Here is a 25,999-nt window from a genome sequence, read left to right as displayed (position 1 = left end):
ATAGTAAATGTATATACACGAATATAGGCCTCTATCCTGCAAAGGTACCTGAAAGATTGCTAGGGTCTGCCAATGTGGACCTCTTTACAGGATCAGTCTCATACTATGCAGCATCAGAATAAATAATTAAAACTAAACAGCCGTTAAATTAATTGTTTATGTTGTTCTTGTCCGATCCTAACTAGAAAAAGCCTTGACTTTCAGCATTACAGCTCAGCCAATCAGGATGCAGAAAGCAAGATTTGTTAGTTGCTGTATGTATGTCCTCCTCCAGCCACTTTCTTTCACTGGTTTGCTTCCTGACTGCTGGAACCATGGAACACTAATTACCTCTTCTTCCTGTTCCACTAGCCCTTTTCCTTTCTTCTTTCCTTGTAGAAGAAGAAAAAGACTGAAAGAAGAATGAAAGAGACAGAAGAGGGGGAAAAAAGAATAAAGAGTTCATAAAGAGAGAAGAGAAGCAAATAGGGACACCACTCCTCTTCTACTTTTCATAGTCCCAGCATCCTGAGCTCCAGAAACAACTCAACTCCACTTCCAGGGGTTCTGTCACTGACTAACCAGCTAATAATGCCTTCTCCTTTCAGAGGAGCTGTACTCTTGCTGACTTTCACAACCACTTGGTACCTGCTTTGACACTCACTTGTTATCCGCTGTATTGATTGACTTTATAGGGACCTTCAGACAAGCTTCTCCTCACTGTGTTGTTCAGCTGTTTCAGATATTCCCAGAACAGCAATTTTACCAGGCTACAAGGACTGTGGACCAGGTAAGCCTCAAATCTGGGGGCTCCCATCCAGACATGTCCACATCAATTATGGGAAATTTGGATTTCATTTCTGACTATCTCCCTCACCTGCAATGGGTTTTATTTTTTAATATGATTCTCTCTTTCCTCATTACAACACAATTGTTGGCAGGTCTGAGCATACCTGTGATCTCCACAAGGGCCTGCTCTGGCCCTCTCATCTAGGATCCTCTTGTTCTGGTGTTCCAAGACTTCAGGAGGACTCCCAGATCCTGCTGGTGCAGCCCCTTTGGCTAATCATAAATTTACACTCTCTACAGAAGAGACACTCACGATTTGTACCTAGGAGAGCAATTAGACCCTCTCCCATTAAAATGACCTATACCTGGGCTCTGACTAAAATGACCTATACCTGGGGCTGTGCAGGAGGGTATGTCCTGTACCGCTGAAGCCTCATCTTATCAGTCATGCCCATGCCCATGGGTTGCATCCAAGATATGTCAAATGTGCTTCTTCCTACAGCATGTCAACTCTGGGGTTTGAAAGGATGAGGCATCTATTTCCTCTTTCTGCAAGATGACCACTTTGTCCTAGGCCTCCCCTCAGACAGTCATCCTCCACTATCACTTGTACTTGATGTCTGTGGCAGATCCCGATTTCAAAAAAGAAGATCCATCTGTACTGTAAGTAAACTCTCTTCTGGGTTTTCGACTGCTTGCTATGTCCACTGTCAGCCAAGATTATTGCCATATAGATTAGGAGAAGTGTGTTATATGACAAGGGAAAATTACTTACTGACAGTCTTGTTTATTACAGTCCTCTTCTCTCCTCAGAAAGTGTTGCTTGGAATAGGTTGTCTATTCCTTCATGCCTTAGAAACTTTTAATTGAGGAAAATGGTTGAACTGAGGCTTAAGTACTGCAGATAACTGCAAGATCTTGCTGTCTCCTTCCTGACAGGTGGAGCGCCATCATGATGACATTCCAGGCTGTTGTCAGGTAGGATGGCAGAAGAAGACTATAAGAAACTGGATTACAAGTGAGCAATCTTCCCTTAAAATGTTTTATAGGAGCAGGCCCCTGAATTTTATTTTGTATTTGTTTAATTTATTTTCAATTAAAAAGAAAATCACAGACATACACTGTGTTTCCAAATCATTAGTCTGAATTAGCAAAGTCTGCTATAAACTCAGTTTTTCAAATAACTACATACTCCTGGGAAGCAGGAAGCCCAACGTTCTTCCACTTCAGAGATGGTTCTAATTTCTTGTCAATGGGTTTGCTTTTTACAAGAGGACTCTTCGTCTTCTCAAACACATTCTTTTCTGAATAATCGTAAAACTTTTGGGCTTGGCCTACATCCTCAGCGTCAACTATTTCCATATGGCGATAATGCTTTTCATACGTTGGTTCTTCAAAAAATGTATAATCCTATAAAAAAATGGAGAAATGGTCTGTCAATCGTATTGCCACATGAATAATACACATTAAAATAAGTTAGAAGAAGAAATCCCAGGATACATTACTTTAACAATTATACATGGCATATGCAGAACTTTGAATGCATTCCATTGTGTACATTTAAATTGCCTTTCAACGAATGCAGTATCCATATTAATTTGAAAATTCTTAGGGTGAAAACATTTGCCACCATATACAAACTGAAATGTATTTAAAAACAAAGTCATTAGCTAAATTTGGAAATTTTTGAACTTACGCTAAAGGTCCATTTTGTCCCACTGCTAATCTGCAACACCAGCAGTGCTACAGAATCCAATTTGAAACCACTTTTAATGGTCCAATCCTGCAAACTCTCTCACTCTGCTTTCAATGGACTACTTGTATAAGGGCTATTTTCATGAGTAAAGCGTTTGTAGGATCAGGTCCTTAGTTTTTAATCTTTAATTAGCAATGAAGTAATCCACTCTGTGAATGAGTGCTGATTAACATGTTCCCTACTTGGACAGTGAGGCTTGAAGCACTGGCTCATATCTCCAGTAAACCCAAAGTATTCATCCAACTCTATCACATGGTGTGGAGTGTTTGTTGCCATTGTAAGATATGCCACCCTCCCCAAAAAATGAATGTTAAAAATAAGTTAATTAATGTGCTGATTAGTTTCAAGTTTGTATGCTAATTTTTTAAAAGTAAAATTAATGTAAATATTTTCTCTTTATATTTTTTTCTGTTTTGTCTTTGAAGGGAGTTGTTGTTACAATCTCATGTAGGGAGCTGAATGCTCCTTACAAAACCAACGACTGGCTCTGCCTAGTACCAGGATTTTTCAAAGCATTGACAACAGAACACCTACTGCCTCTTGTCAACTCCTATTTCCTACTGGACTATTCAGCTTTGACAGGAAAGATACCTTATGATTGTTCATTATTATTATTATTATTCCAGCTGTCACTAGCATGTATCCAAGCAGTGACATTCTTTTATGTACCTGGTCCAAGGCAGTTTTAAAGAGACTGTCAAAGTGTGGCCTGCCTCCTACTAGTCTGTGATGGGAACATACTGTCCCATGCATGCTGACCCAAATGCCTAACACAGGGGTAGGCAACCTATGGCACAGGTACCGAAGACGGCATGCGAGCTGATTTTCAGTGGCACTCACGCTGCCCGGGTCCTGGACACCAGTCCGGGGGGTTCTGCATTTTAATTTAATTTTAAATGAAGCTTCTTAAACATTTCAAAAGCCTTATTTACTTTATATACAATGATAGTTTAGTTATATATTATAGACTTATAGAAAGAGACCTTCTAAAAACTTTAAAATGTATTACTGGCACGCAAAGCTTTAAATTAGAGTGAATAAATGAAGATTCAGCACACCACTTCTGAAAGGTTGCCGACCTCTGGTCTAACACTTAGCTAACTCATGTTAACTAACACACTTTAAAAGTGTAATCTAGACAAGGTAAATTGCCTTTAACACATGCTAAAATGGTCAAGTTGAAGCCTGGGGGGAATCCTAGTTCGGCCATAACTTAACCATTTTAGCACATGTTAAAGGCAGTACTCTTCTTACAGCTATCCTGTGCTAACATCTCTAACAGTGACTAACATCACACCTTTAAATGTTATTCTAGAAAAGGCCAATAAGACAATACAAAAGCTGATTAGCTTTGTAATATATGTAAAGTAATGAACTCTTTGAAGCTATTCCTCACCATTGAAAATGCATCAAAAAACTGGTTACCTAGCTCTTGTAACTGTTGTTTTTCCAATAGCTCTGTGTGTGTGCTGCATGCACGATTGTTGGAAGGTTTTTCCCCTAGCAGTACCCATCGGGTCGGCGGTAGAGCCCTCTGAAGTGGCGCCTTCATAGCGGTGTATATAGGTCCCTGCCGACCCACCACCTGCTCAGTGCCTTCTTGCTGGAATACTCTGACAGAGGTGAGGCGGGTGGGATTTGGAATGGACATAAGCAACACATCTCGAAGAACAACAGTTACGAGAGGTAGGTAACCATTTTTTTTCTTTGAGTGATTGCTCATGTGCATTCCAATAAGTGATTCCCAAGCAGTTTCCCTGGAGGAGGGGTTGGAGTTCACCTGATTGCTGAATGCAAGACTGCCCTGCCAAAGACTGTATCATCTCTTGCCTATTCGGTGATGGCATAGTGCAATGTGAAGATGTGGATGGAAGACCACGTTGCTGCCTTGTATATGTCCTGAAGAGCGACCTGCACAAGGAATGCTGCGTATGAAGTCTGCGCTCTTGTGGAGTGCTCTGTCAGCGGAGGGGCTGGAATCTTAGCTAGGTCGTAGCATGTTCTGATGCAGGACGTGATCCATGATGAAATGCGCTGGGATGAAATGGGAAGCCCATTCATTCTCTCTGCGATTGCAATAAAAAGCTGTGGTGACTTATTAAATGCTTAGTGCACTCGATGTAGAAGGCTAGGGCATGCCTGACATCCCAGGAATGGAGCATTCACTCTCTGTTACTGGCATGTGGCTTAGGGAAGAACACAGGTAAAAATATGTCCTGGTTCACATGAAACTAGGACACTATCTTTGGTAGAAACGCAGGGTGAGGGCATAGCTGCACCTTGTCTTTATAAAAGACCATACAGGGGGGCTTGGAAGTCAGCCTTCTGAGCTCAGAAACCCTTCTGGCTGAGGTTACAGCCACCAGAAAGGTCACCTTCCAGGAAAGGTAGGACAGAGGGCAGGTTGCCATGGGCTTGAAAGGGGGCCTCACGAGCATGGACAAGACCAGGTTGAGGTCCCACTGTGAAATGGGCTGCTGCACCTTGGGATAAAGTGGCCCACCATGAGATTCCTGAAGACTGACCTACCCTCTGACCCCGGTTGGAAGGCTGAAATGGCAGCCAGGTGTACCTTGAGAGATATTGACAACCCCTACTGCTTGAGGTACAGTAGGTATTCCAAAACAAGGGGAATTGATGATTGATGTGGAGGCCTGCTCATCTGCAGAGACCAGATGGAAAACCGCTTCCACTTTGCCAGGTATGTGGCACGAGTGGAGGGCTTCCTACTTCCCAGCAGAACTTCCCTAAACTGAGTCAGAACACTGAAGCTCTAGCAAGTTCAATCATGGAGTTTCCACGCCAAGAGGAAGAGAGACTCCAGGTTGGGGTGTTGTAGACAGCCATGGTCTTGTGTGATGAGGGCCAGGCACACAGGAAGGGCTACTGGTCTGTCCACTGAAAGGTTCAACAGCATGGTGAACCAATACTGGTGGGGCCATGCTGGCACTATGAGGATCAAGGAAGCCCTGTCCCGGCAAGCCTTCAGGAGGACTTTGTGTATGAGAGGGAAGGGTGGGAATGCGTACAGTAGATGATTCATCCATGAAAGATGAAAGGTGTCTGCGACAGAGCCTGGGCTGTAGGTAAGAAAGGAGCAGAACCGCTGGCACTTCCTGTTGCTCCACATCACAACTAGGGAAAAGCTCCACCTCTGGAAAATCGAAAGCGCAATGTCCGCCCTGAGGGACCATTTGTGACCATGAAACGAGCGGCTGAGGCAATTGGTTAGCTCATTTTGTCCTCCCTGAAGGTATGCCTCTAGGTGTATTGAGTGGGTAATGCAAAAGTCTCACCGCCTGAGGGCTTCCTTCAACAGGGGAGAGGAGTGAGCACTACCCTGTTTGTTTATATAGAACATCGCTGTAGTGTTGTCCATCAGCACTGACACACATGTGCCCTGAAGGTGTGTCTGGAACACTTGGCATGCCAGACAAACTGCTCTCGGCTCCCTTACATTGATGTGCAGTGATAGTTCTGCATGGAACCATAGGCCTTGGGTTCTGATATTGCCCAGGTGCGCTCCCCAACTGAGTGCCAAGGTATCCATGACCAGTAATAGCGTAGGTTGGGGTTTGGCAAAGCGTACTCCCACATAGACCACTTGCGGCTGTAGCCACCAGCAGAGAGAATCAAGAACATGAGGCGGGAGGGTAACTATTCTGTCCAGTGGGTCCCTGCTGGGCCTGTGCACCTGTGCCAACAATGCCTGGAGGGGATGAAGGCACAATCTGGGGTACTGGATCATGTCTATGCAAGCCGCCATATGCCCCAGAAGTTTCATGAATTTCTGGCCATCGTTGTGGTGACCGGCAAAGGTTCTCAATTATGTCCCTGAGTGCTTGGAAGCGCAGCTCGGGCAGGAAAGCCCTGGCGTGCATGGACTCCAAGAGAGCTCCCATGAATTCTGTTCTCTGCATCAGGGCTAGTGTGGATTTGGGCATGTTCAATATGAGGTCTAGCCTGAGGAAGGTGGCCCAAGCCAGAGACACATGCTCCGTTGCTTGTGCTTGTGATTTGGCCTTGATTTCCAGGTATGGGAAAACTTGCACCTGACTTTGGTCGGAGGAAGGCTGCCACGTCATGAATACCCAAGGGGCTGCCAAAAGCACAAATGGGAGCACCCTTAACTGGTAGTGCTGGCCACTGACCACAAAGCGAAGAAATTGTCTATGGGCTGGGATAATGGAGATATGAAAGTATGCATCTTTCAAGTCGAGGGCAGTGTACCAGTCCCCTAGATCCAGGGAAGGAATGATGGAGGCCAGGGAAAGCATGTGAAATTTCACTTTCTTTCTGAATGTATTGAGGTCTTGCAGATCCAGGAGAAGGCGGAGTCCACCCTTGGCCTTGGGGATGAGGAAATAGCAGGAGTAGAACCCCTTGCCCTGAACTCCTGAGGAACCTCCTCTATTGCCCCTAGAGTGAGGAGAGATTACACCTCCTGGAGAAGGAGTTGTTTGTGAGAAGAGTTCCTGAAGAGGGAGGGGGACGTGGGGGTAGGAGGGAACAGAAATGGATAGAATATCCCATGTCCGCCATGCTCAGAACGCAGCCATCTCATGTGATCTGAGATCAAGAATGGTAGAAGTGGGACAGTTGATTCACAAAGAAGGGGTAAGGATCTGAGCTCGGTACTGGTGCTCCATCCTCGGGCACATCTTCAAAAGTTTGGCTTTGGGCCAGGGGGCTGTTTCAAAGAGCCTGGCCTTGGTCTGAGGAGGACTGTGATGGGTGCCTCCTATTATTCCTGCCTCGTCTCCTGGATGAGTCTCACCTTGGATGCCTGGCATAGAAGCGGACAGGGGCTGAGGGTGAGTCTTTGGGGTGCAGAAGTGTGGATCCCCAGAGACTTTGGAGTTTCCCACCAGTCCTTAGGACTATGCAAGCGAGATTCTGTATTTTGGGCAAACAAGCCCACACAGTCAAAGGGCTGGTCCTGGATAGTGTTCTGGACCTCCGGTGGTATACCTGACACCTGCAGCCATGTGCTGCATCTCACTGTAATGGAGGTAGCCGTAGTCTGAGCGGTCAAGTCTGCCGCATCTAATGCAGTCTGGAGGGAAGGTTCTTGAGACCACCCTGCCCTCCTCTAGAAGTGCATTAAATTCCTTGCGTGAGTCAGTCAGAAGCAACTCCTGAAACTTTGCTAATGCATTCCAGGAATTGAAAGCATAGTGGCTGAGTACCGCTTGCTGGTTGGCAACTTGAAGCTGGAACCCCCGGTCGAGTAGACCTTCCGGCCAAAAAGGTCCAGCTTCTTAGTGTCCCATGACTTTGGAGCGGGACCAGGCTGCCCCTGCTGCTCCTTATGATAAGCCGTGTCGACCACTAGAGTCTCCAGTTGGGGCGGGGTGAAAAGGTGTTCATACACTTTTTCCAACACAAAATACCATCTCTCCACCCCTTTAGTGGTGGGTGGTATCAAGGCCGGGGTCTGCCAGAGCACCCTACTACTGTTTGGATAGTTCTTATTGGGGCAAGGCCACCTTAGATTGACCCTCTGGGGCATGGATGTCCACTGTTGGGTCCAACTCCTCTGTGACCTCTTCTGCCTGGAAATTTAGGTTTAGGGCCACCCTCCTAAGAAGGTCCTGGAGTCCCATGCTATCCATCGCTGGTAGGGTGGTTGGGGGTGCCTGCCACTGCCTTGTCTGGTGAGGAGGAGGAGGCGGCCCATAGGACCAGGCATTCCTGAACTTCCAGCTCCTTAAAGGCTGCGTTGGGTGCACCGGTCCCCCCATGACTGGAGATGGCTCCAGTACCACTGGTGGAACTGGCTCGGATGCTGTGCCCAAGTGTGAAGGCCCAGAATCCTTGTCCCCATGTGGGGTTCTCCAGAGCCCTGGGGGTGTGGTGTGACACCAATGTTACTGAGGGGGAAGCACAGGGTGTGGATACCACCAATGCGGCCCTGGAGCCCTGACCCTGAGTCTGATGATAGGCCCAAGGAGTCCAAAAGGGCTATTGTACTGTGCCCTGCCACTGGAGTGACAAGAATACTGCCAGTGCCAATGAGTTCATGACCCTCCGGTGCTGGCACTGGTGCTGGGATCACGAGCAGTACCGGCTGCATCGGTAGACAGAATATTCAACCTCTGACTCAGACAAGTACTCTGAGCCCCATCATGTGGGGGGGAGGGCGCGGAGCCCAATGGTGCTGGGGAGGGGTACTGAGGTGATGGGGAGTGGCACTGTAACATCGTGGGCTTGCCTCAATGGGGAACAGGAGGCAGTGCCGCCATTGGTGCTATGAAGAGTGCCAGAGATGGTGCCATATGTGGCTCTGTCATAGATGCCGCAGATGGTGCCGTCGTTGATGCCGCTGGTGGTTCCTGAACTTGGGCCAACATCTGGAGCAGTGCTGGTGCTCTCATCTTTGGGGCCGGGGACTGTGCCATCATGGCAATAAGGTCCCGCGCTGCCTCGTAGTATCCGGTGTGGAGGGGACATTGAGATCTTCCTCCAGTTCCCCTCAAGTCATGGAGTCCACTGGCACCGGACTCGAGGGACCTCCGGCTGCGGCCGAAGTCAATATTGCTGGGTCTTGAAGGCCAGGCTGTGAGTGTCCTGCTGCAGGACGCACCCCGCTGGAATTCCCTTGCAGCTTCTTGATGGGGGAATGACCCCTGTTTGCCTTCTTTTTCTTATGCAAGGGACTTTGAGCGGTGCCGCCCACTACAGCTGGCTTTACAAGCCACGTAGTAATGCTGATGCTCCTTGGAGGAGTCCTTTCTCGGTGCCAGGTCTCCCACAGAGGCTGGGGCGCAGCACACTGATGATGCCAATGCCATTTCCAGTACTGGTGGAGGGCTGACTCCATCAGGAGAACTTTTAAATGACAATCCTGCTCTCTTTTAGTCCTGGGTCTAAAGCTCCTGCAACCTGAGCATTTGTTTGTCTGATGACCTTCTCCTAGGCACTTAAGACAAGCAGCGTGCAGATCACCTCTGGACATAAGGAGTGCAAGAGATGTGCAAAACCTAAACCCCTGCGACCGAGGCATGCCACGGTGCCTGGGGAAAACTGGTGGGGGGGAGAGCAAAGAAACTTAACTAACTACTGTTACTACAACTCAATTAAACTACTTAAAAATAAGAAAAAAGGGAACCACTAGGTAGCCACTTGCGAATGCAAGAGACCAAGTTTCTCCAACGTCTGTCACCAGCAGTAAGGAGGAACTGAGCAGGTGGCAGGTCTGCAGGGACCTATACACACCACTATGAAGGCGCCACTGTGTGGGGCTCCACATCCGACCCAAAGGATACTGCTAGGGGAAAAATCCCCTGACGATCATACATGCGGTGCACCCCCCCATTGAAATGCATATGTGCAATCACTTGAAGAACTATCGTTTCCTCTAAAGAACCATTTATTTTATCTCAGAGAAACAATCATAACAACTGAGCTGCAACTTAATTACATTTAGACAGTGAGAAATGCAGCAGCTATCAAGAGACACCAACATCTTCGGAGCTTTTTTGTTAGTTGTTGCTACCTAGCAGTTTGCTATGAGGAAGGGAATACCCATTCATTCCAGATCGGCAGAAATAATAGTATATTTAATATTTTATACACAAAATTTATAATGAATTCAAAATCTGTATATTTTAAAAAATATACATCTATGGGGACTTTTTGCCATACTTATAGAAACACTTATTGTATTTTTAAATTCTATATTAATTCTACCTTCAAGAGTTCTAAAGCAGAGGCAGTTAGTTTAGTGAAGTCAAACCTTTTGGCAGCAGTTTTAAAACAAATAAAAGGAAGTTCTTCACACAGCACACAGTCAACTTGTGGAACTCCTTGCCTGAGGAGGTTGTGAAGGCTAGGACTATAACAGCGTTTAAAAGAGAACTGCATAAATTCATGGAGGTTAAGTCCATTAATGGATATTAGCCAAGATGGGTAAGGAAGGGTGTCCCCAGCCTCTGTTTGTCACAGGGTGGAGATGGATGGCAGGAGAGAGATCACTTGATCATGCCTGTTGGGTTCACTCCCTCTGGGGCACCTGGCATTGGCCACTGTCGGTAGACAGGATACTGCACTAGATGGACCTTTGGTCTGACCCAGTACAGCTGTTCTTATGTTCTTTTTAAAACCCTGTTACTGCAGTAATCGTGACTAAAAATGTTCGTACATCACAATACTTATGACCTGTAAATTCAGATTTATATATAGTTATGAAGAATTATTTTTGTCTAAGCAAAGATGTAGAATGGATTTTAAAACAATGTATTATTAAAACTGTATTATTTTTAGACAGAACAAAATATTAAAGGTTAATACCAAAATTATCAAAACTAGCCCTGGTTTTATGTGCCCAACTTGAAATACCTTAGGTCTGACTTTCAAAAATGTGCTATTCCAGTTAAAGTAAACCTGAGCTCAGCACCTCTGAAAATCAGGCCCAAGGTGGATCAAAGTTGGACACACAAAGATGAAGTAACTCAAAAGCTGTGTCTACTCTTGAAAATTTGGCTCTTAATTATTTGCTCATTTCACCAAATAAAATGGAGTCCCATAAACATGAGAATGAACATTAAGAATTTTCTTCCAGCTAATCACATTTTTATGATAAATAATTTAGCTCTTCCATGTAGGGGAAATATATACTGTATTGTTGCCTTGTGAGCCAATATTCAGGGTCTTGGAGGGTCTTTCTGTTAGGAGGAGAAAATGAAAGTTATTGGGATTTTTTGTGAAAGCCTATTCATTTACAAAGAATGTACACAAAGTCCTGTTTCCCTGTAGGACAGTAGGAATCAAACAGGACAGTTTCATTGCTCAATATTCCAAACCTTTTTTTCCAGCCAGCACTCAATCTGTCTCTCTTTGCTTTTGCTCAGTCACACTATAAGTGCGCATCGCTAGCGGTCCTTGGTTTTCTGCTCCTTCTCTGCCCAGCAAAAAAATACTGAGCCCTCTGCCTTTGCATTCAGCCTCAAATAAATCTCTCTACCCACACAGCTCATCCAGTGGCGCTGGAACACTTTGTAGTGGAGGTGCTGAAAGCCAGCTAAGGAAACTGTAAAGCAATGGTCCCCAAACTCATGTCCCCCCTTAACCCTTTCTGTTCCCCCAACCCCAGAGCCTTGGCTTTGGGAGAGGGGGACACAGACAGGGGCAAGGGGGCTGAGGCTGAGGCCACAGCTGGTGGCAGGTGTGGGACTGGCAGCCAGGACCCTGGGCATGGGCCAGGAGCGGAGCCTCAGGTGTGAGGCTGGCAGCCGGGACCCTGGGTGTGGGGCCAGAAGCTGGGACTCCAGGTGCAGGTTGGGGATGTTGCAGCACCCCCCCCCTTAGTTCCCATGCTTATGAGCTCAGCTCCTGATCAGCCTTGCATGTGGCCTGCATTTTGGGTGGTGGCTCTTATTGTTTCAGTTACCTTACTCCAAAAGGAGCTTAATTGCTTCTGACATTTATCCCAAATGAAGGGCAGCTGTTACACCCACCAGCGTCAACAAGGTACCATGCAACTCTCTTTATAACAGCATTAAAAGGTCAATGAAAGGAATCCCAGACCCTTCTGAACACTGCTTAATAATGGACTGTGTTCTCCAAGTCAATTACAAATTAGTGCTGATGAGTTCTGAAAGGAGTCTTGTTGAGCTTTTGAAAGAATGGCAGTTGTGGCCAGGGCCTTGAGGAAGATACAGTATTCCTCATCTTGGCATGCAAACATCAAGACTCAGATCCTTGATCCATACCCTGAATGTGCAGTATCAACAACAGAAGAGGGTGAGTTTTTAGGCCAAAAGAAGTTCTCTTCTTCCTGTTTCTCCTAGAGAACATTAGCAGGAGACTGTTCAGAGGCAATTCTCTCACGGTATGTCACGAAGCAAACTTGTTCCAGACCTCACATACTGTAGATTCTGTTTCTGTATTGATAAATGCCATGTATTTCTTTCTAACCACTTAAAATCACAGTTACAAAAAAAGAACAGTTACTCACTGCAGCAGAATTTTTTCCCTTCTAATAACTCTCCGCAAGCATATGCAATATGCTTTTTAAGTTTTTTAGTGCTTGTGAAAGGTGCCAGATTGACTGTACAGAAAATTGTAGCCATTAACCAAAGAACAGATACAGCAAAGGCAGTAGCAATGCAAGCTTCTCTGTGTTATTCCATAAATGATTTCAACCATCAGATGGAGAATCTATTAGGAGTGTGCCAATCAGTATCTATATCACTTCAAATCCTAGATCTCTGCTGAGAAAAGCTAGAAAAGGATGATATTTATGGTGCAGGGTTTTCTTATATGGAGCCGTATCTCAATAAGCTAAACATAGTTGACAGTTATTTACTAAACACCATAAAACGTGCTTTATGCTATGCAAAATGTAAAGGAAGTATGTTCCCTGTCTCAAGATGCCAGGTTCTGGCTAGAATTTAAATGGCAAGATAAATCAAAGCGCTTTAGGAAGTTATACTGGTGATTCAGTAAGTGGCATTCTTCCCAAACAGTCAGTACTTAAACCAGTGCTCCAGTGTGGTGTGAGGGGGCCACTGTGCTGCTGGAGGAACCATCTTTCAAATGAAATGTAAAACTAATGTCCTGAACCTTTGTGGAGATTAAGGCTATAAGTACACTGCAAACCACTTGAGAGAGAGAGAGAGAAAAGCAGGCTGCATCCACTCTATGGTGTGTAACTACATGTGTCAACAGGACTCTGGCAGTGGAGAGGTATCGGGGAGCAGCCAGATCCTTTCCACACTGCCTCCCCCTTGCCAGAACATTGCCCCACTGCTGGAGTCTTTCACTGTGGCAAGGAAAGGCTCTGGCAGCTAGCTCCCTGTGGCAGGAAAAGGCTCTAGCTGCAGGCAGATGCCAGAGTTTTTCCCCACTACCAGAGTTATTCTCCACTACTGGAGCATTTCCCTGTGGCAGGAAAAGAGTCCAGCAACAGGGAGGCAGTGAGACACTACACTGCTAAAAATAGCAATATAGATGGGGAGGCACTACTTGGGCAAGTAGAGAGCTCTGTAGGGTACATACCCAGGTACACACTCACAGGATTCAGGAGTCTCTTTACTCTATTCACCTAAGCAGTGCCTCACCATCTACACTGCTGTTTAGACCCACGCTAGGGGGGCGTGTAAGGTATGCTACTCTGCATGCTGCCAAAAGGAATATAGACGTACAATGCAGATGTACAGGGGAGTCACATCTTATGCAGGGGTTAGGTTCTGAAGTCAGTGCGTAAGGCGAAAATTGCGTATAGTCAAATGCTCACTGAGTGGAATGGCGGGTGGAACCGTCCGCACTATAGGTACAGTATTTAAATTGTTATTTTTCTCTTTTTTGCTTTGTTTTGCTGAGCGCGTATAGTTATAATTGCATAAGTTAAATGCGCCTATGATGCGACTCCACTGTAGCCTAAAGATCCTATGGCACATTTTACAAGGAGAAGGCTGTTAGCCTTGGTATAGTGGATATATTTCAATTTAAATGATAACAGTCTTCCTATCTAACTTCTTCTATAGATTCAGTCAGAAATAATATTCTTTTTTATGTCCTACTGCAATTTGTTGGGCAAAATGCTTTAGGATTCTTTTGGCTGAAAGGTGCTACATAAACCTAAAAGGATATTTTAAAAAGCCTAAATTCCAGTAATGGTGGAGGTCTTCTGACAAGTTTCAACTTGTAATTAATTTTATTGCCGAGTTATAAACCACTTAAAATCTGTAGAGAGGTCTGTAAATAGGAATGATGAAACAAGTTTAACTGTACTAGCACTACTGGATGCTATTGTAATAGATAAAATGGGACATTTTTTACTCTAGCTAATGTTGCAGTCCGAATGGAAGCCAAAGACACAGTTAAATCTTAGAGCTGCTGTAGCCTGGTGGCAAGGTATTTGGAGGAGAAGGTATTTGTAGCTATTTGTATTTGTATGTGTAGAGGCTGGTAGGAGCAGTGTGCTGGGAGAGAAGCTGAGCCCTGATTAGGGCGTGAGGCTTCTCTGACTAGGGGTCCTATCAAGGTAGCCAGCCAGTCAGGCAGTGGCACAGACAGCTGCAGCGGCACAGGAGCCAGTACACAGAGCTGTAAACAGGGGAGTTTGAGTGACAGTGTGCAAGAGAAGTTTGGGGAGAAGACTAGAAGAACCATGTAGAGAAACAGACAGGCTAGTGAAGTGGGAATGTGGTGTTCTGGCAGTGTTTTGATGCTCGCTGGGGGGTTTGTTTTGCTGTGGCTGGTGGTGTTTTGGGTTGGTTTGTGTTTCCCAGACTAACAGGATTTAGGTGGAAAGACTATGACAGATACAGAGGCAGCAGTTGTAGTGACCCAAGCAGTGGAAGACACAATGAAGATGACTGGACGAGGAAGCTGCGGCATGTACATGATCCTGGAGGGGGTACCTGAAAAGAGTTTCATCTGCATGAAGTGCCGCCTGATAGAGCTGATGGAAGAAAAGATCCGAGGATTGGAGACGCAGGTGGAAACTCTGGTTGAGTTTAGAAGGGGGTTCGAGCAGATGATGGAGCAAAGACACGAGGAGGCTGAAAAGCTCAGACTTGCAGATGGAAGCAGGACCAAAAAACTCTGAGGGGAGACTGCTGGGTAAGGAAAGTGGACAGTGAAAGCATGTGACTAAGAGAACCAGGCAGAGGAAAAGACGGGCCAGTGAAGGAGAAATAGAGCTCAGGAACAGGTTTGCGGAGTTGGAAAATGAAGAAGGGGCACAGCAGGTGGTCACTGAAGGTGAGAGGGCAAGGAAGAAGAGAAGTGCAGCTAGTCCGACAGGAAGAGGGGAGGAGCCACTGGAGATAACACCAAATATGAGCCCCAGGAGGATACAGAATGGGTTGCAGAGGATTGCAAGAGAGAATAGGAATCGAGAGGACTTGCAGCCAGAGGGAACAGGGGATAGACCAGAGAATTGCACCATCACCAGGAAAAGGCAAGTCTGCATGATTGGGGACTCCTTATTGATAAGAACAGAGAAGCCTGAAAGCAGAGCTGATCCAGAGAACAGAAGAGTGTGCTGTCTGCTGGGTGCTAAGATACAGGATGTGGACCTGAGGCTGAAGAGGATCCTAATGGGAGCGGGAAAGAATCCACTGATTGTCCTTCATGTGGGAACAAATGATACGGCTAGATTCTTGCTGGAACGTATCAAGGGAGACTATGCAAGGCTCAGGAAGACACGTAAGGAAATCGAGGCTCAGGTGATCTTCAGTGGGATTATGCCCGTTCCTAGAGAAGGGCAACAAAGGTGTGACAAGATTATGATGCTCAACAGATGGCTCAGGCAGTGGTGCTATAAGGAAGGCTTTGGGATGTATGGCCACTGGGAAGCATTCATGGACAGACAACTGTTCTCTTGGGATGGACTTCACCTGAGTAAAGAGGGAAATAGGCTTCAAGGATGGAGGCTGGCACAACTGATTAAGAGAACTTTAAACTAGGAATTTGGGGGAGATGGTTGGGAGATGTCCAGGTAATCTCCATCCAGATTTTAACATTGAGAGTGAAGAAAACTAAGTAAGAAAGGATACAGCCGTGGGTAGGAGAATGGACATAAGTAGGAAGGGTAGTGCAGATACCAGTCTAATACGAGATACTGGCAGTAGAATGTCTGTGCCTAATCAGGTAAAGAATGTGAGAGAAGCCAAACAGCAAACATTAAGATGTATGTACAGCAGGAGTTGGCAACCTCTGGCACACGGCTCGCTAGGGTAAGCACCCTGGCAGGCCGGGCCACTTTGTTTACTTGCCGCGTCGGCAGGTTCGGCTGATCATGGCTCCCACGGGCTGCAGTTCACCACTCCAGGCCAATGGCGGAGGCGGGAAGCCGTGACCAGCACATCCCTCGGCCTGCGCCACTTTCTGCATCCCCCATTGGTCTTGGACAGTGAACCGCAGCCAGCGGGAGTTGCAATCAGCTGAACCTGCCAATGTGGCAGGTAAACAAACTGGCCCGGCCCGCCAAGGTGCTTACCCTGGCGAGCCGCGTGCCAGAGGTTGCCGATCCCTGATATACACCAGTATGAGGAGTCTAGGTAACAAAATGGAGGAACTAGAGTTAGTAGTGCAGGAAGTGAAAACAGATATTATAGGAATAATAGTCAAGACTGGAGTACAGGTATTGAACTGTATGTGCTGCTTAGGAAAGACAGAAATAAAGGCAAAGGTAGTGGAGTAGCACTGTATATCAATGATGAAGTAGACTGTAAAGAAATAAGAAGGGATGGAATGGATAAGACAGAGTCTGTCTGGGCAGAAATCACATTGGGGAAGAAAGCTACTAGAGCCTCCCCGGAATAGTGCTTGGGGTTTGCTATAGACCACTAGGATCTGATTTGGATATGGCTAGAGACCTTTTTAATGAAGTAAATACTAACGGGAACTGTGTGATCATGGGAGACTTTAACTTCCCAGATATAGACTGGAGGACAAGTGCTAGTAATAATAATAGGGCTCAGATTTTCCTGGAAGCAATAGCTGATGGATTCCTTCACCAAGTAGTTGCTGAACCAACAAGAGGGGATGCCATTTTAGATTTGGTTTTGGTGAGTAGTGAGAACCTCTTAGAAGAAATGGTTGTAGGAGACAACCTTGGTTTGAGTGATCATGAGCTAATTCAGTTCAAACTAAATGGAAGGATAAACAAAAAATAGATCTGTGACTAGGGTTTTTTAGTTCAAAAGGGCTAACTTTAAAAAATAAAGGAAATTAGTTGGGGAAGTGGATTGGACTGAAGAACTTGTGGATCTAAAGGCGGAGGAGGCCAGGAATTACTTCAAGTCAAAGTTGCAGAAACTATCAGAAGCCTGCATCCCAAGAAAGGGGAAAAAATTCATAGGCAGGAGCTGTAGATGAAGCTGGATGAGCAAGCTTCTCAGAGAGGTGATTAAGAAAAAGCAGAAAGCCTGCAAGGAACGGAAGATGGAAGTGATCAGCTACCTTATTGAAGTCAGAACATGTAGGGATAAAGTGAGAAAAGCCAAAACCCACGTAGAGTTGGACCTTGCAAAGGGAATTAAAACCAATAGTAAAAGGTTCTATGGCCATATAAATAAGAAGAAAAGAAAGAAAGAAGTGGGACCGCTAAATACTGAGGATAGAGTGGAGGTTAACGATAATCTAGTGTGACAAAGTTCCTCCTCTACCTTGGTGGATCCTGCGCTTATTGGCAGATTTGCTCACCTCAGTGATCTTCCCCACAGTCTGGATCAACTCGTCCTGTGTCTGATCAGGAGTTGGGAGGTTTGGGTGGAACCCGGGCCCGCCCTCCTCTCTGGGTTCCAGCCCAGGACCCTGTGGATTGTAGCTGTCTATAGTGCCTCTTGTAACAGCTGCATGACAGTGACAACTCCCTGGGCTACTTCCCCATGGCCTCCTCCAAACACCTTCTTTATCCTCACCACAGGACCTTCCTCCTGGTGTCTGATAACACTTGTACTCCATAGTCCTCCAGCAGCACAGCCTCTCACTCTCAGCTCCTTGTGCCTCTTGCTCCCAGCTCCTCACGCGCACTTCCTCTCCTCTAGCTCCTCCCTCCCTGACTGCAGTGAGCTCCTTTTTAAACCCAGGTGTCCTGATTAGCCTGCCTTGATTGGCTGCAGGTGTTCTAATTAGCCTGTCTGCCTTAATTGGTTCTAGCAGGTTCCTGATTACTCCAGTGCAGCCCCTACTCTAGTCACTCAGGGAACAGAAAACTACTCAGCCAGTGACTAGTATATTTGCCCTCTACCAGACTTCTGTACCACACTGGCCTGGGCCTGTCACACTAGGCATGGCCCAATATCTAAACAAATGTTTTACCTCAGTCTTTAATGAAGCTAATGAGGAGCTTAGGTGTTATGGTAGGATGACAAATGAGAATGAGGACATGGAGGTAGACATTACCACATCCGAGGTAGAAGCCAAACTCGAACAGATTAATGGGACTAAATTGGGGGGCCCAGATAATCTTCATCCAAGAATACTAAAGGAACTGGCACATGAAATTGCAAGCCCATCAGCAAGAATTTTTAATGAATCTGTAAACTCAGGAGCTGTACCATATGACTGAAGAATAGTTCCTATTTTTAAGAAAGGGAAAAAAGGTAACTACAGGCCTGTTAGTTTGACATCTGTAGCATGCAAGGTCTTGGAAAAAATTTTGAAGGAGAAAGTAGTTAAGGACATTGAGGTCAATGGTAATTGGGACAAAATACAACATGGTTTTACAAAAGGTAGATCATGCCAAACCAACCTGATCTCCTTCTTTGAGAAGGTAACAGATCTTTTAGACAAAGGAAACACAGTGGATCTAATTTACCTCGATTTCAGCAAGGCATCTGATACGGTTCCACATGGAGAATTATTAGCTAAATTGGAAAAGATGGGGATCAATATGAAAATTGAAAGGTTGATAAGGAACTGGTTAAAGAGGAGGCTACAACCGGTCATACTGAAAGGTAAACTGCCAGGCTGGAAGGAGGTTACTAGTGGAGTTCCTCGGGGATCGGTTTTGGGACTAATCTTATTTAATCTTTTTATTACTGACCTTGGCACAAAAAGTGGGAATGTGCTAATAAAGTTTACAGATGACACAAAACTGGGAGGTATTGTCAATAAGAGAAAGACCATGATATTATACAGGAAGATCTGGATGACCTTGGAAACTGGAATAATAGGACGAAATTTAATAGTGAAAAGTGCAAGGTCATGCATTTAGGGATTAATAACAAGAATTTTTGTTATAAGATGTGGACGCATTAGTTGGAAGCAACAGAGGAGGAGAAGGACCTCGGAGTATTGGTTGATCACAGGATGACTATGAGCTGCCAATGTGATATGAAAAACAACTGTAGAAAAATAAATTGTTGATGATACCAAAGTATGAACAATTATTAATTACATGTAAATGGTATGTACTATAAGACTGTGTTTTTATACTACATACTAACAGTCTGGTAAGTTGTACTGTAAATGCCATTCCAATTTTTCTCATTTTGTGGTTTCCTTTGTCCCTAGAAATCTATTATATACATCTGAGTGACTTTTTATTCATTTAAGCATTTTCATTATTAATTTTCTCTTTGGGCTGGATCTTGCACTTATAGTAATAAAAACTATACATTGTATATAATAACACTGTATCATACCACAGTTATTCTGAGAGGAGGCTTATAGTTGCAGATGACTGATAAAACTGGTAGCTTAATCCATAAAATTGTAGCAATTACTGTTCGATAATGACACTTGACAGAATTCTCTAGATACGTTTTATCAAAAGAAACATATATTTGGAAGAAAAACAAACAAATTAAAAACTTGACATTTCAACTTTTAAAAATATTTTAAGTAGTTAGAAATAGAAAGGTGTGACTGAAAAAGAATGTAGTATAAATATAGTAATCACAAAGATATTTTTACTTACTAGCTCACTCATGGACGAGTGAGGATAAAAATAGTCTCCTATTGTCATAATTTGATGTTATAGGATATGAATATGTTTAGTACAAAATAATATATTTAATACAAAAGAGATTAAGGCATTGCAAGTTCTTGGAAATTCTACATCTAATCATGGATATACATTGTAACTACAACAGAAAACATGAAATATGGTTGGTCAGAACCCATGTAATTTTTACAAATGCAGTTATTTGTAACAGTGACACAAAGGACATGCCCCCTGTTGGCCAAGCAGGGCCGTGCATGCACACTTCCCTCAGCTTGCTCTACTAGTATTCAGAAATAAATTACTTGCCTCCAGAGTCTTTAAACAATATTCCCCTTCTCCTAGGATTCAATTTATTTAGTTCATACAGCTTCCCCCAAAGAGCTCCACTTTAGGGTCAGGAGTCTTAATAGCCCTGTTTCTTGGAGATAGAGGGTTTTAGTCAAACTGCTCCCTCCTTGGCACAGAAGGCCCATGGCTCCCCTTTTTGACCTGCACTCATTACCTAAGGCCAGCTGTGGCTTTCAACCAGCTTCTCATTCAGCTGGTCCCTTTCTACAAGAGTCCCCAGATTCAGAGGATTCAGCTGACAACCTTCTCATGCTGGTGACTCTCTGAATATACACAGCCCTCTACTTCCAGCTCATTCCCAATTGGTTGAAAGACAAGAGAGACTTGCCCCACCCACTCGGCAAAACTTTTGATCCCAGCACCTTAAACAAACAGTAACTGACTTTCTCCCAATCATTACATATTCTGGGGATTGCTTCCTTTACTCCACTATCTTATTTCCTAGATCTTTTGCATACATCAAAGCCTCCCAAAATCTTAAAGGGACATGCCACATAACTGGGATGAGCTGACTGCTAAGCACTACTACTGATATGGGAGCACACTATATCACAATACAATATGTAAAATAACATCAGAATATACATACCTGTTTAGCCATATTCTCTACAAATTTTGGTGATCTTTCCCTTAATAATGTTATAAGATCTTTACATATGTCACTTTTTCTCTCATAGTCAATATCATCTTTCTCCTTTCCTCTACCCTTAAAAAAGAACACAATTTTAAATTATTGTTATTTCTTTCATAATAGATTTCTCTCTGTAAGGTAAATACTGTTAAGGAATATAGCTCCCAAACTTGCAATGATCCTCACACAACTGACCACTGTGCCAGCATAGAGCCCCCAGGGTCCACTCACATGGAACTCATTGCATGATCAGCATCTTAGACCCAGTCCTGCAAGTAGTTACTACTGCGTGTGTTGCTTTGTGAGTAGTCCCATGGAAAAGGGCTTAGGGACCATGTGAGAAAACCAAATGAACATGAGCCTCTAGTATGATGCAGTGGCTAAGAAAGCTAGGATACATAATCAGAGGAATAGCAAGTAGAAATATGGAGGGGATATACCACTGTATATAGCATTAGCAAGACCATTAGTGGACTATAAGCTCATCTCTCTCAGGCATGGCGGGGAGCCAGGGCGCCTCCTTACACACACAGCAGTCCAGTAGGCCTAACCCCTCAGCAAGCGTTGAGGGAATAAAGGGTCTGCAAACAAGGCAGAGTCCCGGCCCTCCAGCTGGGGTCAGGTAAGCACCAAGTACATAAGCCCCAAGCCCTGGGGCACGGCGGGGCAGTTAGCAGTTCAGGCTCAGACTCTCAGGCAGGGGCTGAGCAAACACAGTATCAGCCCAGGCCCTTGGGCAGGGTGGGGCAGTAGCAGTTCAGGCTCAGACTCTCAGGCAGGGGCTGAGCAAACACAGTATCAGCCCAGGCCCTTGGGCAGGGCGGGGCAGTAGCAATTCAGGCTCAGGAGTTCAGCAGGCTGAGAAAACACAGTATATCAGCCCAGGCCCTTGGGCAGGGTGGGGCAGTAGCAGTTCAGGCTCAGGCCTTCAGCAGGCTGAGCACACACAGTAACCCAGAGGTCTACACAGAAGGCCTCCTCAGGCCAGGGAGAGGGGGAGTCTGCCACCCTTGGGGGGCGGGGGGTGGCAGGGGGAATGCAGGCCCTCCCACTCCACTGCGTTCCAGCCCAGGGCCCTAGCAGTGGCAAAGGCACACTGCTGTCAGTGGGGATCCTGGCCGCAACACACTGACATGGGTTCAGGCTCTTCAGGAGCCAAACCAGGGTCGGCTACCCCCGGGCTACTTCCAACCTCCCCCTCTCTGGGTACCTGTTTCTCGCCAGCGTTGTCTGTGGGGTCCCAGACCATGGGCTTCTCCGGGTACCGGTCGTAGGGAGGCTCAGGCAGCTCCTTGGGATACTGGTCGTAGGGAAGCTCAGGCCGCTCCTCAGGATACCGGTCGTAGGGAAGCTCAGGCCGCTTCTCGGGATATCGGGCACAAGGCAAGTCAGGCCGACATTCCTCCGGGTACCAGGTATGAGGCAAGTCTGGCCATAGTTCCTCCGGGTAGTGAGCGCGGGGCAGGTCAGGCCAGCACTCCTCCGGATACCGAGTGCGAGGCAGGTCAGGCCAGCACTCCTCCGGGTAGTGACCACAGGGTAGGCTGGGCCCGGTGGGAGCTCGGACACCAGTGTCTGTCCTCTCCAGCCACCAACTGAGTGCTTGGGCTGGGCTTTTATACTTCCTGTCCCGCCCCTTGACTTCCGGGGGGCGGGGACAGGCGGTGGTGGCTCTGCCTACTGAGGCACCTGCTCTGGCTCGTCCCTCTCAGGCGCAGCGGGGAGCCAGGGCGCCTCCTTACACACACACACCCTCAAGGCTGGCTCACGGGCAACGGGGCCAGGCTCGTCCATACCTCCCAAGCAGGAAAGGAAGTCAGCATTGGCGTGGTCCTTTCCAGCCCTGTGGCAGACAGTGAAGGCGTAGGGCTGCATAGCCAAGTACCACCGTTGAAGTCGCATGCTGTGGTCCTTCATACGGCACAATCATTGGAGGGCAGAGTGGTCAGTGACCAAGGTGAACGGGGCCCCAAGGAGGTAGTAATGCAGGGCATCGCAGGCCCATTTCGCCGCGAGGGCTTCCTTTTTGACCACTGTGTAGTTTTGCTCTCTGGGGAACAGTTTCCAGCTAATGTAGAGGACCGGATGTTCCTCCCCATCCACCTCCTGTGAGAGGACAGCCCCGAGCCCCACTTCCGACGCATCTGTCTACAGGACGAAGGGTCGATGGAAGTCAGGGCTAAACAAGACCGGCTTGCTACAGAGGCTTGCCTTAAGCGACTGGAAAGCCTCGTCACACTCGGAGGTCCAGCATACTTGTCGCGGGCTGTCCTTAGTGAGGAGCCCGGTCAAGGGGGCGGCCACCACCGCAAATTGGGGAATGAACCATCGATAATATCCCTCCAGCCCCAAGAACTGGCAGACTTGGCGCTTTGTGGTCGGCGGAGGACAGGCTGCGATGGCCTGAACCTTCTTCACAAGAGGTTTCACTTGCCCATTTCCGACGGTATACCCCAAGTAGGTGGTCTCACGCCAGCCGATGCAGCACTTCTTAGGGTTGGCCGTTAACCCGGCCGCCCGCAAGGACCTTAGGATGGCGGCGACCTTTTCTAGGTGGGTTTCCCACTGCCGACCGTAGACCACTACGTCATCTAGATAGGCTGTGGTGTAGTCGTGATGTGGTTGGAGGAGGCGGTCCATCGAGCGCTGGAACGTGGTGGGTGCCCCATGAAGGCCGAAGGGCATCCGCGTGAAGTGATACAGGCCGGTCGGAGTGGCGAATGCGGTCTTCTCCTTGGAGGCCGGTTCCAGGGGGATCTGCCAGTATCCCTTGCTTAAGTCCAGGGTAGTGATATAGCGGGCCTCTCCCAACCGGGCCAGCAGCTCATCTATTCGGGGCATGGGGTAGGCGTCAAACTTAGAGACGGCGTTAATGCGCCTAAAGTCAATACAGAATCGCTGGGAGCCATCGGGCTTTGGCACCAGGACAACTGGACTACGCCACTCACTTTGCGAAGGTTCGATTACTCCTAGGTCTAGCATCGCCCGCACCTCGTCGTCAATGATCCACCTTTGGCGATACGGTAGGGGTCTGGTCGCGGCCCGGATCACCACCCCCGGCTCAGTCTGAATCCGATGATAGACCATGGAGGTGTGTCCCGGCTGGGATGTAAAGGTACGGGGGAACGCTTGAAGGAGGCAGCGGGTTTGCTCGAGCTGTTCCTCCATCAGCGTTTCCCCAAGCTGGGGTCCCTCAGGGTCTTCATTGGGGTGTACCTGGGGCCCTAGCTTGGGTTCCGGTGGATAGAGATTGATCAACAACCCTTCTCGTTCCCGCCAAGGCTTGAGGAGGTTGACATGGTACCGTTGGAGTTCTTTCCGCCGGTCAGGCTGACGAATTTCATAAGTAATGGGGCCCACCTTTTGAACCACCTCATAAGGGCCCTGCCATCGAGCCAGGATCTTGGACTCACTGGACGGGAGGAGGAGTAAGATCCGGTCTCCAGGTTGGAAGTCACGGGTGCGCGCATCCCGGTTGTACGTCTGGGCCTGCATTTCTTGGGCAGCTTTCAAGTTTGCTTGCGCCAGGGTCCCAGCCTGTTTGAGATGCTCCTGGAGCTGGATCACATATTGTAGGAGACCCTGGGCAGGTGATGGGGTTTGCTCCCATGTTTCCCTCATCAGGTCCAAGAGGCCCCGGGGTCGGTGGCCATACAATAGTTCGAAAGGCGAGAACTTGGTTGAGGACTGGGGGACCTCTTGCACCGCCAAGAGCAAGGGCGGGAGTAGCTGGTCCCACCGGCGGAGGTCCTCCAGGGGAAATTTTCATAACATGTCCTTCAGGGTTCGATTGAACCTCTCTACCAACCCGTCGGTTTGGGGATGATACACCGATGTCCGCAGTTGCTTGATCCCTAGGACCCTGCACACCTGCTCCAACAGCCGCAAGGTGAAGTTGGTCCCCTGATCCATGAGGATCTCCCGGGGCAAGCCAACATGGGCGAAGACCTTGACCAGTTCGCCTGCGATGGTGCGGGCGGTGATGTTACGGAGCGGGATCGCTTCAGGGAACCGGGTGGCATAGTCCAGCATCACTATGATGTACTGGAACCCTGCAACTCTCTTAGGGAGGGGCCCCACCAGATCCATGGCCACATGCTCGAAAGGGGTCTCGATTAGTGGCATCGGGACCAGCGGTGCCTTGGGTGTCCTTGCCGGAGCGGTCAAGTGGCAATCCGGGCACGAGGTACAATAGTCCTTCACCTCGCAGTGTATCCCCAGCCAATAAAAGCGTCCCAATATTCGGGCTAGGGTCTTTTCGGTACCCAGATGTCTGGCAGCTGGGACATCATGGGCCAGTTTCATGACTGCCCATCGATGACATCGGGGCACGAGGAGTTGAGTTCGGGGCTCCGTGATGTGCGGGTCCCTCTCGACCCGATACAAGCGGTCCTGTCGCAATTCAAAGTGCGGCCACCGGGCTGCTCGACCCAGATCGAGGATAGTCCCATCCATGGCAGCGAGCTGCTCATATGCCCCGCTAGGGTGGGGTCAGCTCTTTGGTCCCGGAAGAAGTCCGCGGGGGCCGAGGGATCCCCTGCCTCCCCCAGGGAAGCATCGTCCCCATCCTTTATCTCGATGGGGTGCTCGGGGGGCAGGTCCTGCTCATCCTCCTCCATTTCTGGGGCCCCCCGCTCATCTTTCTTCCCTTCTGGGGTCTCTCCTTCCAAGGCCGGTACAGGACCCATGCCGCCTCCGGTATGTTGGCGCAGGACGGCCAGAAACTCAGGCCAGTCCCGGCCCAGGATCACTGGATATGCCAGCCTGGGTGTGAGACCTACTACCCGCCGTCGAGTCACCCCGTCTATTGTTAGTTGGGCCCAGGCACTGGGGTAAGGCCGTATGTCGCCGTGGATGTACTGCAGGTGAATTTCCCCCAGGTGTGCATCCGCCTGGGGACCTAAGTGGTCGCGGATTAATGTCTGTCCGCAGCCGGAGTCGAGGAGGGCCATGGTCGAGTACCCCTCAACCACCATGGGCGCTGTAATCTTGGCGGGCTGTCGGCGATGGGCCCGAGCCTCCTCGGAGCAGACTTGGCCAAAGGTGCGCTCCATTTGGGGGCAGTCTCTCTGGAGATGTCCTGACTTAC

The 25,999-nt window shown here is 47.5% G+C and overlaps 1 protein-coding gene across 1 annotated transcript in view; it reads right to left on the bottom strand.

The window, feature by feature from the left end:
- The window catches only part of ARMC4 (armadillo repeat containing 4), a 160,183-nt gene that overhangs the window by 118,300 nt on the left and 15,884 nt on the right, over positions 1-25,999 (bottom strand). Inside the window, 2 exon segments of the mRNA XM_030550281.1 lie at positions 1,961-2,178; positions 20,869-20,985. Coding sequence (XP_030406141.1) covers positions 1,961-2,178; positions 20,869-20,985 — 335 coding nt within the window.

This window comes from Gopherus evgoodei, chromosome 2, assembly GCF_007399415.2.
Source record: "Gopherus evgoodei ecotype Sinaloan lineage chromosome 2, rGopEvg1_v1.p, whole genome shotgun sequence".
In the NCBI taxonomy this organism is placed as follows: domain Eukaryota; kingdom Metazoa; phylum Chordata; order Testudines; family Testudinidae; genus Gopherus; species Gopherus evgoodei.
This window is presented reverse-complemented; position numbering and strand designations above follow the sequence as displayed.